The sequence below is a fragment of the Mytilus trossulus genome, chromosome 4, assembly GCF_036588685.1.
Source record: "Mytilus trossulus isolate FHL-02 chromosome 4, PNRI_Mtr1.1.1.hap1, whole genome shotgun sequence".
Classification (NCBI taxonomy): Eukaryota; Metazoa; Mollusca; class Bivalvia; order Mytilida; family Mytilidae; genus Mytilus; species Mytilus trossulus.
In genome coordinates, this window is record NC_086376.1 from 40026527 (window position 1) to 40045928 (window position 19402).

At 31.6% G+C, this 19402-nt stretch overlaps 1 protein-coding gene across 2 annotated transcripts in view; it reads right to left on the reverse strand.

The window, feature by feature from the left end:
- The window catches only part of LOC134715284 (nuclear pore complex protein Nup107-like), a 34169-nt gene extending 14838 nt beyond the window's left edge, over nt 1-19331 (reverse strand). The window contains exons 1-12 of one of the 2 annotated variants that reach the window (XM_063577384.1): nt 19232-19331; nt 16357-16408; nt 15082-15194; nt 13734-13841; nt 12206-12342; nt 11441-11501; nt 9625-9778; nt 6719-6854; nt 5574-5651; nt 5181-5272; nt 3018-3093; nt 240-353 (exon numbers count right to left, since the gene is read on the reverse strand). In XM_063577384.1, the coding sequence (XP_063433454.1) occupies nt 240-353; nt 3018-3093; nt 5181-5272; nt 5574-5651; nt 6719-6854; nt 9625-9778; nt 11441-11501; nt 12206-12342; nt 13734-13841; nt 15082-15194; nt 16357-16391 (1104 nt within the window). In that variant the 5' untranslated portion in view covers nt 16392-16408; nt 19232-19331. The remainder of the gene's footprint in view (nt 1-239; nt 354-3017; nt 3094-5180; nt 5273-5573; nt 5652-6718; nt 6855-9624; nt 9779-11440; nt 11502-12205; nt 12343-13733; nt 13842-15081; nt 15195-16356; nt 16409-19231) is intronic. The other variant, XM_063577385.1, reaches the window with a different exon arrangement.
- Nucleotides 19332-19402: the final 71 nt, after the last annotated feature.

Consider the following 19402-nt stretch of genomic DNA (forward strand, 5'->3'; position numbering starts at 1 on the left):
ATATGTGTACAGGGAGCAAACTGAGTCGTTCAGAGGCAAAATAATTACGTCTTTCCACTTTTCTGTGAAAATTGATTTGGAAAAAAAAATCAATTGTTTTAAGAACAATTAGATTTTAATTAATGAATTTCTTAATGAAAGTTTAAATGAAAGAAATTTCAAATTTCCTTTTTTTTCATAAATAGCATTATCATATGTAAATTCATAAACATATACTTATAAGCCAATGAATAACATACCAAATCAACCCTTCCACCTCGTAAGCAAAGGAAAAGTGTTTGTAGTAATCGTCTTTCATCATCTTTGTCAAGGTCATCAAGTAGTTTGTTCTGTCTGATTGGTGCATCAGGATCCTGTAATGTAATTATGTGTCTATAGAATTTGAAAAACAGTTTGCCATCATTCATACTCTTATCCCTTTAAAATCCATTCTGGAGTATGTACTGGATAATTCAGTATACTTACCATGTAAGTTTTTTTTGTGAAATCAACTCTTGATATATCCAAATGATTGACTATGGTAATTGGTCCAAGGACACAGTTATCGTCCTTTGGTTTTCGTTGTCTACGAATATAGTCCCTAGTGTAAACAGTGTATAACTTGCATGTTTTATTTGATACACTTTCCCAATTTATTTCTTGATATTAAATGCATGAAATATCAAGTAGGTGGATGTAATTACATGTTTAAAAATTTGGGTGCTGAATCTTTATGATTAGTAGTGATTTGGTCCAGTTCAAAAAGGTCAAATTTTATCATGTCTGAAGCTGTCAAACTGAATTTTACACCCCCTTAACACAGAATTATTTGTCTCACTGGTAGTACACTACACTGTAAACATCTATTTGAGAAAGAGCAGGTGCTATTTTTTTAATTTGAATTTATTGTCTAAAAGAAATGCACTACGAAATAACTGTGTTCTCGGGCCAATTAATCAAATTGATCTTTTGTGTGACAGTAAAAGACATCAATTTGATTCAGCCAGATGAATATAAATTCACATCCAACACAGAAAAAAATGGATCATATAATCATATTTTTCTGTCACAATTTGCTAATCTAGTGAAATATATGCCTAGCATTCCCCAAGAATCTGTATAACTTGATACATCTATCTCTATAACTATTGATACTGCGACTGAATCTCTCATACATTTACAACCCAAAAGGTATAATCCTTATAACTGCAAAATCAAAGTCTAATGTAAATTCAGAAATTATTGCAATGTTTTTATCATTGTCAAAATGTGACAGGGTTATTATCGCAATAATTAAAACTCTTATTTTAAATTTTTTATATACCGTATAAAGGGGTGTATAGTCCGCGGTTTTTTACCCTGGGAATGAAATTGATGGAAGGGGTGCGGACTATGCAGTACTATAGGATTTCATGACCTTTTTTTTCCAGAGTTCGGATACGATGTTGAACGAGGTTTGGCCAAGAAACAGAAACATCATGTGTTGTCAATGTTATAATGTATTCTTGACAACTCTTTGTATTATTTAGAAATAAAATAAACAATCCAACTGTATTCTTGACTACTCTTTGTATTTTTTTAAAATAAAATAAACAATTTAACCGTGTTGACTTAGTAATTTGCATAAAATTCAGCCTTTGATCGAATGTCCGCTTTGTTTCGGATTTGGTAAAATTTGTGTCATTACATCTCAACAGTGTACCTGAATCCTGAATATCAATGAAAGATGAACCCTTCAATGGTAAAACCGTAATAGTCAAGTTGAAACCTAGTGAAATCTTCCCAAGATCGATTGTGTTTAATATTATTCGCGTGTGTAACAGGTAAACAACGAAGCGCCATTTTGAAAGTGTGTGATTAAGGTATCAAATATTTTCGTATTCCGACTTTTTGTGTTCAACTCTTAACTTATCGACGTAAATGAATCAAGACCTGACATTTTTTAATTGTAAATCGTAACCATTAATACTGAAAGTGTAAACCCGAAAGAAGTGGAATTTTGTATACGAAACTATATTTCCAGGTGAAAGGTCATATTGTGCAGGTGTATCGTCTTACATGAATGAGTTTACGGGTGTGTGTTGAAAGCTATTAATTAACCATGTCAACTTTTGACAAGTGATGAATGTAATTCAATAACCTGAGGCAGTTCTTCAAATCAATAAAAGAAATGATAAGATTAAAGAGTTATAACAATTTAATATACCAAAAGGGATAAGCTTGGTTTTTACAGTCTGAGTTGAATTCATTTTCGATCTTAACTGTTTGATCTTTAATTTCTTTTGTTTGATAGCATACCAAATATTTATTTTTAGAATTTTAAACAGTTTATTGGCTTGGGCAAGCTACCACTTACAATGATATCAAAAGTGATAAGCCGATAGTTAAATGTACATGATTGAATTAATTAACATTTATTACATGAATACAGTTCTTACTTTCATTGTTTGGGACTTTAAATTAATTAGTAAAGAATGATAGTCTTTAAGACGATTTTATTAAGCAATTAAATAGAATCTTTTGAAGACTTTTAAAATAGATTAAATACATATCTTTTGAGTCCTCTTTTACAAACTGATCATAATTTTATATTCATCATCGATCTTTTAACCACAATGATTAGTGTGTTGCAATCTTTAACAAAGATTAAAAATATATCTTTAAAGATCCCATTCAGAAACTTATCATAAGTTTTAACTGACTATCCATCTCTTTAACAACAATACTTACTATATTGCCGATCTCGGCAAAAAAAAAAAAAAAAAAAAATACTGCAAATTCGGCATTTTCCGTCATTGTTCGCGGACCCGATCTTGTCAAAAGTTGCCGCGGACTATACAAGCGAACTAGACTTTTTCCTCGATATTTGGGGATGAAGAAGGGGTGCGGACTATACACAAAGGCGGACAATACATGGCCGAATACGGTAAATTAAATATGGTTTTTCTCAATATAGCAAAAATAAAATCACATTTTAGTCTAAAATTACAAAATTGCAATAATTTATGAATTTACAGTATCGTAAACATAAAATATACCATTTCATCTACCATTGGCCTTTCACTACCAAAAAGTCCTGATTCTTTGCTTTTAAGTTTACTCAAAGTATTTTCCCTGAAAAATAAACATGATACAAAATACACAATCCAGTTTTTAATTATTTTGCTTGATAGATTGATTGCTGTTCAACCTCCATTTTCAACACAGTTGACTTTTTTGAGCCGATTAGTTTTTATTGGAAGAGAATGAAGAACAGCCCCTAGAGAATTACCAACCTCCAGCTGGAAAAGTGATAATCCTAGTCAAATAAGATTGGAGTTGAATGCACAACCTCAGTGTTGATAGACTAGAGATACAATACTGTGAACTCATTATTATTCATTGGATACCATTTTTCGTGGTTTTCGTGGATTCACAAGTTTATAAATCTTTTGTTCAGTAGTTGTAACTTGTTGGTATGGTTCATAAAAGTGTCTGGTTTCTTGTTTTTTTTAAAGAGTAGACTGTTGGTGTTCTTGTTTGGATGTTTTAACACTAGTCATTTTTGGGGCCCTTTATAGTTTGTTGTTCGGTGTGAGCCAAGGCTCTGTGTTGAAGACCGTACTTTGACCTATAATGGTTTACTTTTACAAATTGTGACTTGGATGGAGAGTTTTCTCTTTGACACTCATACAACATCTTCTTATATCTTCTAACTTAACTTAAAAAAATAATAATAATTTAATCAGGAACTAAAAATATGATAAAAAACATGATTGTTTTACGTGTATATCTAAATATAGAATATTTTATAAAAGAAAAACATTCTGTATTATAAACTGTCTAATATCTAAAATTAATATTCTAACATTAATTTATCAGTAGAACCAAATGCATATTTACAGTTTTCTTCTTTAATACATTATTGTAATAATTTTATTCTAAATCAATTTTAAGATCTTTCAACAAAACAATTTAGCTAATAAATGGAATTCAAATTAAAAATAATTATGTTTAACTTTAATCTTCCTTTTGACAACAGAGTTGTTAGCAGTGGTGTGGAAATATTTGTTGTGGGCACTTGTCACCGGGCAAGTAAAACTGTAAATTTTACTTGTCCGGAAAAAAAGTTACTTGCCCTGATGGTCCCAATAAATATTGAAGTATTTCATTGTTAGCTAATATATGATTCTAAGCACTTTTTTGCATCACAAACAAATGAAATCCATTTGTTTATATTGTGTAAAAATTTAGGAAAGTAGGAAATGAGTTAACATCAATGGGACAGAAACCTTGCAGCAAACCAACCAATGAGATAACATGCAGAAGACGATTTTGCATCATTTTTTTTTAAAAAGTGTAGCCAGTAGGTACAAATACTAAATTAAGAGGACAGTGAGTGAAGTATTCAATGGAAACTATATAATAGATTAACTATTGACTTTTGGTGTTTCTCTCAACTGACACACACAGGTTTTTTTCTTTTTGATAATTGTCATGATGGGCAATTCAATTGTCCCTTCTATTTACCACTTTGACGTCAAATAATGTTGACCTTTCTCCTATAGATGAGACAAAAATAATTTATTTTCCGAATTCCCTTTCAAGATAGCCAGGGGCAATTCGATATCCACGATGTCTGAAATTCTTGCTTCCATATCTTTTTTAAAATACATTGTGCCCTTCTACATTTGCGTTTTAGGTTTTCTACTCGACTCATAACTCTTTTTGTCTAGTGCTTGACCAGTGTTTAATATATTTATCAATCTGAATCTCGATATAAAATCTGAAGAATAATACTTCCGGTGAATAATGGATAAAACCTTATCGACGGTCCCAGGTCAAAGCCAATGCAATGTCACGCGACTCGGGTTCGCATACTTATTTTTATCTATTTTCGTAATCGATTTATTTCCAGTATTTTATAATATTTATCATCATGACCATTGATGTTTTTTTTTACATCAATTAAAACATCTTTATACATTTTGGAATTAATTCCATATTTTTGAAGGATTTGAACATTGTCTTGTATTAGCAGTTAGTAATCATCAAAAATCTGATGGATGACTGGATACCATAAGAAGAAGTATATATTTTTTACTTGTCCACGGGCAACCGATACAAAAATAATAACTTGTCCGGTTGTTCAAATGTACGAGTCGGCTGAGTTGGGCATAGCATTTCCACACCCCTGGTTAGTTTATAAAATCTTAACTCACCATGCTACAGCTCTGTCAGAAAAGAAATGTACATTTTCTGTGTAATTATCCACACTTTCCTGTGCACAACTTTCTAACCAGTCTACAACACACTGTAACAGAAAATACACTTTATATATATATAAAATTACTTTTTATTACTTGATTTATATTTTTGTGTTATGTGGGGAAAAGATTGGTTTATGTGTTTTTGAACACAGTCAATTCAGAATTCAATTTGTGAATTTAATCCTGAATATATGAACAGTTCCGACATTTTTGCTTTATAAAATAAGTACCCAATGAATAAGCTACTTCTACAGTAAAGCAATGTATAAGACTGTGAAACTTGAAACTAACTCACAAAATGATTATGAAAAATAATCAATGAAATATGAAAAAAATTCAACAGACCTGGCATTGTCTAACATCAGAGTGCTTTTCAAACAAACTTTCTGCAACTTCTTTATCGCTCCTTCTCAAAGGTGTTTCCTGGAAATAGAGATCAAACATTATTGTTAAATTATTATCAAGTAAAAAAATCAAAAATTCAATAACATATAAAAAAGAAGATTAGGTATGATTGCCAATGAGACAACTATCCACAAAAGACCAAAATGACACAAACATTTACAATTATAGGTCACCGTACTGCCTTCAACAATGAGCAAAGCCCATACCGCATATAGTCAGCTATAAAAGGCCCCGATAAGACAATGTAAAACAATTCAAACGAGAAAACTAACATAACCATTCAAACTTGCAGTTAAAGTCTTGACATATTGCTTTCACAGATAACGACAAATTAAGCTGATTGGCACAATATCAAATATTAATAGCACAATATTAATTTTATTTTAGTACAACAGATAGTCAGGATTTGTTAATATTCTTTGGCTTTAGCCACACACTCAGTTGTACTGATGGATATTTGCATGACATGAAATCTAGTAATTTTCATGGCATGTGTTTAAAATACAATAAAACCTTATCAATTGTCCTATCTCAATCTATTAGAACCAATGATGTACCTGATCAATTGCCATATCTTCACCCATTAGAACCAATGATTTACCTGATCAATTGCCATATCTTCACCCATTAGAACAAATGATTTACCTGATCAATTGCCATATCTTCACCCATTAGAACAAATGATTTACCTGATCAATTGCCATATCTTCACCCATTAGAACAAATGATTTACCTGATCAATTGCCATATCTTCACCCATTAGACTCAATGATTTACCTGATCAATTGCCATATCTTCACCCATTAGAACAAATGATTTACCTGATCAATTGCTATATCTTCACCCATTAGAACCAATGATTTACCTGATCAATTGCCATATCTTCACCTATTAGAACCAATGATTTACCTGATCAATTGCCATATCTTCACCTATTAGAACCAATGATTTACCTGATCAATTGCCATATCTTCATCCATTAGAACAAATGATTTACCTGATCAATTGCCATATCTTCACCCATTAGAACCAATGATTTACCTGATCAATTGCCATATCTTCACCCATTAGAACAAATGATTTACCTGATCAATTGCCATATCTTCACCCATTTCATCTTTTTGTTCTGCTTCCACCTGATCTTTGAACAAAGACATAACTAGCTGCCATGTGTTTCTCTCTTCATTCAGTAAGTGTAACAAAGCATATTTCTGTTGTGACCTAAAAGCAATAAGTTTAGAGTAATAAAATCAAATCTAAAATTAATTCAGAATTGCCGTGAAAAAAATATGTTTCTGTTATCAGTGTTTTCTTTCAGTAAATGAGGTTTTACTCTTTAAATTTGTCATAGAATTGATTTTTTGTGACTCTCCTATATAAATGCCTAATTTTATCCAGGTATAAGTTTATAGTCTAAATCAATTCATCCTTGATGCAAATATTGTCTAAAAATACAAAATATGCTTTTTGTTTTTTAACTCAGATTCCCTTCATCAAAACTATTTTATCAACCTTGTAATTAATTATGTTTAACACATAAATGATACATTGTAGCATAGACACATAGCTACCTTAATATGACGTTAAAAACTACAAAAATGTATATAAATGAAATTTAAAAAGCTGATGTTTAGTGGTTGTCGTCTGTTTATGTGGTTCATAAGTGTTTCTCGTTTATCATTTTTATATACATTAGACCAAGGCTTCCAAAACTGTCATATATTCCGGTCATTTGTATAATGTCCGTTAAAGTCCGGCTTGGCAAAGCATGAAACGGTCATATACTTTTTAGTTTTCAAGACTTTTTCGGTCATTTTAAAATAATTCACGATCTTTTTGACCCAAACTTTTGCTTTAAAAACCCCACATTTCCGGTCATAAAAGTGGCATGATGATTATTACAATCAAAACAACCCCTACTTCAATACTTTCTAATTTTAATCAAGGCCAATTAGTTGTTGGACAGCTGAAAACTACCTGTTCAGGTGACAGGTAAACTATAATTTTCAGTACCGGACATCATATTTAAATTAATCTGTCTATTCACAATTATTTTCTTACATTTCAGCGGTTTGTATCTAATTGATTTAGTCCTAAAGATTAAGTTATAATAAATACATTTATAAACATGATTTGATGAAACATTTAACAAGAGGCTGTCACAACGACAGCAAACCGGATTTATTAGCATTTATTTGTGTCCTGGCAATATCACAAGAACCATTACTGATGATTGGTGAAAGTTAAAATTGTCAATATCAAATTTGACCTCTATTTTGTCATCAGTATCAACATATTAAAATTTGAAAAGCTTAGATTGAATGGTTTGTGAGTAAATGCACGGACATGACTGAAAACACCATTTTTCAATCTTTCAAGAACCATAACTCCTGAACGGTAAAGGTCAAAATCATCATTATTGAACTTGACCTCCATTTTGTCATCAGTAACAACATTTTAAAATTTGAAAAGCTTTGATTGAATGGTTCATGAGAAAATTCACGGACATGACTGGAAACACCATTTTTCAATCTTTCAAGAACCATAACTCCTGAACGGTAAAAGTCAAAATCGTCATTATTGAACTTGACCTCCATTTTGTGAACAGTAACAACATATTAAAATTTTGGAAGCTATGGTAGAACAGTTCATGCGTAAATGCACGGACACGACTGGAAACGCCATTTTTCAATCTTTCAAGAACCATAACTCCTGAACGTTAAAAGTCAAAATCATCATTATTGAACTTGACCTCCATTTTGTCACCAGTAACAACATATTTAAATTTGGGAAGCTTTGGTAGAACTGTTCATGCGTAAATGCACGGACACGACTGGAAACGCCATTTTTCAATCTTTCAAGAACCATAACTCCTGAACGGTAAAAGTCAAAATGGCCATTATTGAACTTGACCATCATTTAGTTGTTAGAACAGCATATTAAAATTTTAAAAGCTTTGGTTGAACGGTTCTTGAGTTAATGCACGGACAACATTTGATTGCCGCCCGCCCGCCCACCAGCCGAGCATCCCCAATTTAATAACCGACATTTTTGTCACAAAAATCCGGTTAAAAAGGTTTTAAATGAAAAATCGTCAGAACTACGTTGCATGAACAAGTACACGTGTGCGCATGTGCACAGGTGGGAAATTTAGGGAAATTTAATTATGCATCCTACATTTCTTCAAAAATGCTAAAATTATCATTGATACCTGTATCTAACGTTCATTTCAAGTATTTTGTTGAAGAAATAATGTGGAAAGAGCTTCTTCACTCAGTCGTGCTTTGTAAATGTACACGGATTTTACGTATCCGATTTTGGTTCATGTTTTACCATTGACTAGTCAACATCCAGTTTGGGAAAATGTGACTTTAAAAACTAAATAAAGTTTTTAACAATGTCATTTTGCAAATAAAGAGCCTAAGGTAGATATGAGCACGCTGATGTGTACACTTTGAATGATGCACTGCCAATTTTAACAGTTTACTTCATAACATCGAATTCATATCAAAGTAAAGTTTAATATCGGTTTTTTTTTAATCTAGACTAATGTCAATCATTGGGATGCCCATCTGATTACCATAATTGCCTTTTGTGATGTAGTCTTAGATCTTAAAATCGGGATCATAAATAAAATGTCCGGCTGGCTCAAAAAAAAATTGGAAGCCTTGCATTAGACCATTGGTTTTTAATGAATATACACTAGAAAGTTTTGGGGCTTGCTGTTCAGTGTGAGCCAAGGCTTTGTGTTGAAGGCTGTAACTTGACCTATAATGGTTTTTACTTTCATAAATTGTTATTTGTATGGGGAGTGTTTCATTGGCACTCATATCTCATCTTTTTATATCTCATTATTTTCTATTGAATCTCCCATACATTCAATGAACACCAATGAACACCAAGCTCATTATTAAAGGATAATTTAATTGGTTTCTATGCCTCTTACATTACTCGGTGAATATTAATGTTTCCAAAATTAATTACTCCTTACACTGAATCTCTTGTAGCTCCACGGAAAGTTTTCTTTAACATTGTAACCTGTTCTCTGCAAGTCTTCTCATAACCTTGTAACAAACTAAAAGACTGATTTCCTGATGGAAAGGATTTCATTATTTGCATAAAATCCTGGAATAAACCTTTACAACCTGAAAAATAAATCAATTCTAAGTGGCCATTGAAGAATAATTGCATGCGTATCTGTTCCGGACCATATGAGTATTTGGACCGTACGCGTATGGTCATGACCATATGCGTATACTCATATGGTCGGACCATATGAGTATATACTCGTCTGGTTATTAACGGGCCGGACCATATGAGTATTTGGACCGTATAGGTATATTTTTCAAAAATATGCGTGAGAAAACTGTATAAAATAACAATGATTGCTACATGCAATTGTATTATTTACAATTCAAATAACATTAAATATTGGTGGCAAAGCTAGTTTTCTCGCATTATTATGCGTAGGGTGACACTAACGTCAACATGGTATAGCTTTCCTTGGTCCCGGGTCATTCCGATGTGTCTACGGTGAAAACCCTCTAGATCTCCAATATCGCAAAATGACTGAAGTACATCATATCACTAGACAACAGCTTTAAATAATAAACTAGTGTCCTTGCGGGAGATGTCATTTATTTAAAAAAAAAAACACGTATAAGTATAAAAAAAATATGAATATTGCACTGCTAATGCTAGTTATATTAGGTTTCAAAAGTAAGCAATTTATTAGACTCTCCATCCTGTTGACTTTTACGTCAGGTTATAGTAAAACAGCTCATTAAAATATTTTTGGAAGTTAACTTCCCAGGTCGACATTTTCCCATTCACTCGTAATAACATATCGGTAATGAAAAAAAAATGTGTTTACTATAATTTTGACTAGTGATGAAATTTACTGTGTGAAACTGCTTATTTTATTTTTTGTTCTTGTTATTACTTATTTTAATGAAAAAATGACCTTTGGTAGTGTCTTTTTAATGACGTAACAACTAAAACGGTTATATAAAAAGGTAAGCATTTATGTACATGATAATTACCCCGACCATACGCGTCTGGTCCGACCATACGCGTATGGTCGGACCATATGAGTATATACCCATATGGCCATGACCATACGCGTATGGTCCAAATACTCATATGGTCCAGAACATATCCATTACATCATTTATAGTACATGTATTTTAATACTGATAGAGGCTTGGTTAGAAAATTACTCTAAATAGTACATCTGCTGCATCACTAGCCTGTAAACACTGAGGTTGTGAGTTTGAACATGGCATGTGTCTGAAATATGAAAAATATTTTTTTCTTTTTTTTTCATGCATACTTTCTTATTTATCATGCATCATGTTTATACTAATCAACTTTCATTTACTTTTCAGAAGCAAAAATATTTTGTAATTTTACTTAATTTCCCACTGAATCAATATTAAGTACTGTGGATTCATTTATTTTCGTGGGTACCAATTTTCGTGGATAGAGGAAAAATTACATGTTCGTTGATATTTAATTTCGTGGTTTTGGCAAAGTCTGCATACAAACCTATAGAAAATATGTTGTTCGTTGAACATTTAATTTCGTGGTTCACCTGTACCCACGAAATCCACGAAAATTGGTATCCAACGAATAATAATGAATCCACAGTAGTTGTTTGTTGACAATTAGCTCAGCATTTTCTACATATTAAGTTAATTATCAATTTATGGTTTACCTCACACATGAGCAGATTTAAATATATGTTAAATGTGTATTCACTAAGTGTAGACTAAAAATAGTAAATTTGTAAGACAAATTGAACATACCAAGTCCTTCCTCTATTAAAAGTCCTACATTTGTGGTGGTTAAATCTTCTGTCATATCCTCCTGCAGAAGGAGAAATTACGTATTACAGGTAAATGTTTTGTTTCTTGTAATTATAAACAGCATACTATTGTGAATTCTAATTTGACGTGCTTCTTTCGCTTTGTAAACAACACAGTGATAAAATTCTAAATATATCTTTACTTAGCGCAGACTCAGAGATGTACATAATAATAGCTGTTAAAATATACCACCTATGTAAATCCACATTTGGTTTATTTCTGTCATATAATAAGCTTCGTTTTTTGTATTGTATACTTTTTTTGTTTGATTTGTTTCATATTTTTCATGTTCGGGCCTTATACAGACTGTATGTTCAGACTAAACAATTAATAGGATTTCCCTCTTTGTAAAAGGAATAAAGTGACCTATTATTGATTATTTTCACATCATTGTATAGGTGTCTCATTGGCAATCAAACTACATCAGCTTATTTTGTACATCTGAATATTATATATTAACTCAACAAGAAAATACAGTAAACACATGTTGATACATTTAAAAAGTCTCATTGGCTCCATTTAGTAATTCATAGTGAAACAGTGGAATGACTGGTGACGAAGTGTTAACATTCTGACTTACAACCTTTTTACATAATACCTATGGTATGTCAGAGTAAATCATCAGCTTCCACTATGAAAATTCCCCAAAGAAGCTATTTTTAAGTTCTTTATAGATACTTCAACATGATCAATAATCCAACTTACCAAATATTGTGTCCCTGAATTATTCTGTGGTGGATGCTGCAACAATGAGGTCTGGAATGAGATGTTATCTTGTTTCTGTGGAGTTTTTCTTGGTGTTGGACCCAAAATGGTTGACAAATCAATTGCCTTTGGAGCATCTAAGTAACAAATGCATATAAACTTAATAGAAGTGTCAACTGTTTGGGACATAAATCTACTCTTATAGCTTCAGAAAATAAAAAAAAAATCTTACTGGGGTTTTGATATTTAATTATTGAAATGGACTTTGACCTATCAGATGTGACATTGAGTGTGTAAAGTTCAATATACACAACTTAGCTTTAAGAAAATATGCTCAGAGTAGCCTACACAATGTATCATCATAATGCTACAATATGTCACTAATGGTTGGAGTTCCTGGAATCTTTCTAACCAAAAAGTTGTCAATTAAAAATAGCAATGTAGCCAACTATACATGATAACAAATAAATCTTACTCAAAGAAGAAAGTTGCATTGAGCGAACCAATACCTTCTAATGGTAAAAGCTGGTAGAGAGTAATTGAAATTGATTCCTGGAAGTATGCTGCAGTTGTCTTATAGCGAACCAAATGAAAGTTTTCCACAGAGTTGTCTGCTCTTTACCAAGGTATTTAAACTTTTGCAAGTTTACCTGTCCCATTGAATCAATACAATAGCTATTGTTCTTGGTGAAGTTTATTCACTTGGACATTTAAATTTCTTCTAGGAGGAATCTATCACTCATTGATTAATTTGCTTGACCAAAAAATATCTTCTTTGTTGATTGAAATACATGTATAAACTCACATAAACTGCATGTGATACAGTATTTATTCAATATCAATAATATATATTCAATCTGTTCAATATAAGAACTGATTTAATTATAAAAAGTTTATTTCTGATAATACTGCATGCATTTATGTTTCAAAGAATCTGCATGTTTTTCATGGTTCTTCAGTTATAAAGAATACATTTATGAAGACCTTTATTTAAACATTTTCATTTTAAGTTTTTATTTGTGAACAGACTAAAAAATAGCAAATTTTAATAGGTTAAATGTTGAAATTTGATCAGAAATCAACTATTAATTTTTAAATCAGTGTTTCTATCAAACAAATTGAAAATGTGTTATTGATTGAATAAATACAACATCATATGCAGTTTTATAATGAGTTATTTGTACATATATTTCCAGCATTGTCAGTTCATTTTTTTGTTGACAGGTAAATTAATCAATGAGTGATATATTTCTCCTAGAAGAAATTTAAAGGTCCTAGTGAATAAACCATACAGAGAACAATACCTGTTGTATCTGTTAGATGGGACAATAGAACTTACAACAGTTTAAATCGACAGGTAACTTGCAGGTGAATCTGTGGAAAACTATGATAGGCTTTGCAATAAAACCTCAGGGAAATAATGCTACACAAAGACAACATCATCGTAGATTACTGCAAGGCTTATTATGGTCAATAAAGAATTTCATTGCAGTAATTTACGATGTTGTTAAATCTTATTTGTACTTACATGATGTGTACCTCAAGGTGCCAGGAACAGGTGTTCTAGAAAAGCTAGAAGTTGCTGCATTTCTAGTTTCTAGAGGAGAAGCAATACTTTCATCAAGCATTTGTAAAGCTATAATTTGTCAAGGATGCTTAAACAATTTATGTGAAGATATTGCGTTTAACCTACTCCAGGAGAAATTACAGGAATTTTGCCAGATAGCAATTGGAAATAATTTCCGCTAAAATCTATCGCCTGCTTAACTTTTTTTGGAATATTTCCCTTTTTTTAATTTAAGAATATAAAGGTAATTTTTTTTCAAAACAAACATGTGTAAAATCTGAAGCCAATTGTCATAAAATCTGAATCTAGGTTACCTACAAATTATAAAAGAACAATATGTTACATTTAAAATTGGTGAGGGCTATTCCATTAAAATGTATGTGGGAGGTTAGGAAGAGAATTTCAAAATAACCCTACAACCAAGAACAATTTGTTAGATGATTTTCCATAATGGTAATAGACTCATACTGAAAATAGACCCTTGACCCACATTCAATAGTTAAATTTTCATTCCTACACTCCCACATACATTTTAATGAAATAGCTCCGATTTCAAATATTTCATTATCAATACATAATCAAAAGAACCAAGGGAAACAAAAACAAAGACTGTGTGTAGACTGGCTGCTCACATTATATATGACATGTGATACCAGATTTCCGTACAAACAAATTGTGCAGATTTTCATCAACTTAAACTTTATTAATCAAGCCAAAAAATTTACATATTATGAATGTGTAAAAGGCTTCCTGACAAACCCTAATTTTGAGCTCTGATCACTAAATGTTTGACTAACTATCATAAAACATAACTGCTACCTAATTCTATCTATAGATGACTCGAGTTGACAGAAAACATACTCACATAAATTATTGATATGAATAATAGTAGAACTGGACCAGACAAGACAGGAATTCACCCAAAACAAATTCAAATAACACACTTTTCAATTCTTTGGAAAGGAACCCATAAGGCTACACTTAAAAAATATTTTGGTTTGCCCAAACCCTACCCAAAGGTTGAGACAGTGGGTAGGGTAGGTAAGCATTTTCTTTTTTTTTTTTTTTTAAAAAGAAATTGAAGTATCAGATGTTTATATTAGTCTTCATGCCTATTTGGTTAAAAAAAAACTTCTTCAAATCAGGACAATAAAAGAATTTGAGTAGGCAGCTTTTTTCTGGGTAGGTAGCGTTTGGGCAAACAAACCTATAATTTATTATGGCCTAACATGGTTAATCCAGTTACATAGTTGTTTTTACCAATGCACATAAACTATACTAGTGGTTATTTTTTAAACAAAAAGGATACATTTCTGTATGTTAACATTAGCGCTCCTCCTCCTGAAAGTTCTACTCTGTTCTTGTCCCCGTACAGCTGGGGATTCTCCTTCCAACATGGCCTCTAACCTCATTTGTCTTGGCCTTAAAAAATCAAAACGTAAAAGATATAAGGTATAAAAGAATTTTCCAAATAATCAAATGTAAAGTGCATATGAGTTTGTCCAAGGCTATTGATATTTACCATGTTTTCAACTTTATAAGTTGTTCAAAGGGACAGAAACTATTACTGTACAGAAGTAGGCCCTTGTAGAATCTAATATTCATTTCATTTTATCCTTGTATACACCTCATTAAAAGTCACTTACGGTTTGGTGCTAGATAACAATTTTACTAGCACCACATTTTGACCAAAGGCCAAATATCTCTTGCACGTTAAAGACACACTTGTAGATTTCGAAAAAGAGTAGGCTAATGCCGCTACAAGGCAGCACTCACACCCGCAAAGTGGAAAGGGATTACTATAAGTTGCAAAACTTGTTTCCCAGTCCACTCTAAATAAAAATATTTAAAAACAAAAAAGCTGTTTCATGTACTGTGGATCCATTATATTTCATTGAATACCAATTTTCATCAATGTCAAAATTTAAATAAGGAATTCTTATGATCAACCCTAGTTTTTGGTGGGGGTCATGTTGCTTAGTCTTTAGATTTCTATGTTGTGTCTTGTCTACTATAATTTGTTTGTTTGTTTGTCTTTTATTTTTCCATCTACGAGTTTGACTGTCCCTTTGGTATCTCTCACCCCTGCTTTATGAAAGAAATTTGCAAATACTATTCTATCACGTTTATCCAAATTTAACGTAAATATATATGAGTAAGTTGAGAAAAGAAAATTTTTCAAATTACATGTTTAATCTTAATCATAATAATTTAACCTAAATAAGCCCCAAAAAAGGGCTATAGATTTACAAGACAGAACTTCCATTAATATTAGAAGCAGAAGATGTGGTACAATGTACATGTATGATTGCAAATCACACCCAATGTTGTTGAAGCTAACAACCATAGGTCATTGTACAGCCTTCAACAATGAACAAAGCCAACAATGCACTTTAAAAGACCCCAATATGACAAATGTAAAATAATTCAAACAAAATAGCTTAAGTCCTTATATATATTTAAGTACAAAACAATAAAAAAAAATCTGATATAAAGCAATACATTTGTATTAAGACTGCTATTACTGATACATAAACACACAAACAACAAAACCAAACATTTATTCTTTTATATCTTGACCTACCTTTGATCTAACGTCATGTCTGACTCATCCATCATGATAGTCTACAAGATTCCTGAAAAACAACATACAAAATTATATCAGTAAGACAATATTAAAAAATTTGAAAATCTGGTATCAACTTCGGTTTTTCCAATAATCAAAAAGATTTATAATTTTTTTAATTAAAAAAAACATGCATGTTATTGCATTGCCTGTTAACAAATGATTAATTTGGTCAACCAACTCAGTGTTATTACCAGAAGCTTGGGGTTGGTTGTCTTCTGGTGCGAAAACGTATTCTCTACATAAGCCTGTAATAATACAAACTAGTTTCATTATGTCATATGCAGTCTGCACCTGTAGCCAATAGCAATATTATATTCAGACTTATAAACATTTGCAAAACTTTGTTATCACTGTCAGAGTCTGAGACATATACAAAAAAAATTGGATTCTTGGTTTTCGTACTAGAAGTCAAATACAAGTTGGAAAAGATTTTGGTGCAGACGGAACATGTGCTAATTAGAAGATTTAATTCTAATAGTAAGTAGGTTTTGACTTTTGGTTTTAAAGGTTCATCAGCAGGAATTGACAAATATGGTTGTGTTTACTTGACCTGAATTGTCTGCCACAAGATTGATAGCCTGAATGGAATGTACACAAAGCAATGGAGCATGGAAGTGGGATTTTGTAAAGTTATGAAATGTTTTTAGGCATTTGGAAGTCAAGTTTGAAATGGACATTAGAAAATTGACATATTTTAGAAATAATTCAAAATAACAATGAAAACATCTTTAGAAATGTTTTTTAATAAAAAGAGTATAAAAAACGTATTTAAGACTTATTTTGTACGCTGGTAGTAGCGTCACAGTCGCTTGAATTTTAATGATACAATGTATATGCATATAACAGTATTTTTTTTTTTTTTTTTTCATACATATATCACTAAAATACATATAACAGTATTTTTTTTATTTTTTTTTCATACATATATCACTAAAATTCAAGCGACTGTGGTAGCGTAGTGACATCAATGCGTAGTATTCTCGTGTGATAAGTTCAAACACAAATACTGAACGAACCAACAAGATGATCTATTTTAGACTATAGTTGCTGTTAGCTGTTCAAAATTGATAGCGGTTTATATCTAAACTATAAACCCTGTTCACTCGTGATATAGTTTTTCACATTCCATTCATAATCACCAAAAGAAAACCACTACTGACCTACCTTTTAAGTGATTGCACTGTGATAATCCTGACCTTCACATTTTCCAAGACGATTTTGAATGGTGGAATCTGCCATTGTTTATACCAAAAGTGTTTCCGTTAAGTTCAATTTCATAAAATTTGCATTAAGACTTTAAGTGCAGGAAACTTTACCACATCAATGAAAAGAACATAACAGAAACTCCGAAAGTGACGTGTCATATCCAGGTGTAATGATAAGTCGTTATACTAAGGCTATTTTTTTCTTATTTTTTCTGTAGACTTAGCTTTAATTTTTTATAACCATGCATTGGCAAGCTTGATAACTCGTAATTGTTTGTCAGTAACTAAATGTACGATGATGTCCCATACAGAACCTTCTGACCTTGTTTGTTTACATTAAAATTTCAATGGCGTCAAAATCACGTGATGTCAATTCGTTATATCCAATCAAATTGCTCTACTGTCAATTAGGGGATTTTTCAGTCTACAGCAATTATGTTATTTCTTTCTGGGATATTGCTTCAAAATATTTTGCAATAGTTCTGGGTTTTATTCAAAAGGAAAACACTTTTTTTGCCATCCCTTTTGACATCAAGGGAATTTTGTATGAATATTTACCTACAGTCATGATGGTCAGAATATCGATCTTTTTTATAATGAATTAAAAGAAAATTCTATGAAAAATAAATGTAAATTGTTTCTTATTAACCAACTCTATATGCCTGTTCAAAATTATGGCATGGACATCGTTTTTTCATATAGTTTTCCTTTCATTTTGGTTGGGCTTTTTTCGCGGGAAAATGGAGAAAGAGGTAAGGAGCATGTCATTTTTAAATTACTAAAAATACGATTTGCTTGACCTGTATTGCCTGCCACATGATTGATGACGCTGAATGGAATGTACACAAAGCAATGGAGGCCGGAAATGGGATTTTGTGAAGTTCAAGAATGTTTTTAAATATTCGGAAGTTGGGATTGAAACGGGCATTAGAAAATTGGCATTTTTTGGCAATAATTGAGAACAACAATGAAAACTTACCTTTAGAAATGTTTTTTTATTCAAAAGTGCAGAAAAAACGTATTTTGCACTGTTTTTCTATGCCAGAAGTACCGTAGTTACATCAATGCGGAGTTTCCCCGTGTGTTAAGTTCAAACACAAATACCTAACGAACTGACAAGATGAACGATCTTAGACTACGGTAGGATATGTAAACAAGGTCAAGGGATCTTCATAGAAATCGAAGATGGTGGAATTACAATGGAAAACATTCTTGAAAATATGAAGGTCAGGATTATTAGTGCGATCACTTAAAAGGTAGGTCAGAAGGGGTTTTTGTTTTGACGATTTATGAATGGAATGTGAAAAACTATATCTCGAGTGAATGCGATTGATAGTCACTACAAATTTCAGCTGACTACGACTATAAGCTAGTAGACTACAGTGAGATATATATGTGGTTGCAGATATGGTCATTGTAAATTGTGAAAAAAGTTCTCCCAGAACATATTTCCTATGATATCGGTTCAATTGTGAACTTTTTTTTACTAAAAACATTTTGGCTCAAATATACCCCACACGATTTTTCGGTTCATATTTTTTGTGATAAGATATTGTTTGACATGTATGATGTACTTTGCGTACAGTTAAAATATAAAACAATATATTGCCATATCTTATATATACTTATTCGAGAAATTCAGTGCTTATAGTGTTTGCATACTATATTTCTCAGGAAAAAAGTCTATTTTTCATTCCCGCTGCCATGAAATCAAGGGAGGTAATCACTTTTTAAAATTTTCAATGAAAACGAATGAACTATAATACTTTTAAATTTACATTTAAGATTATATTGAT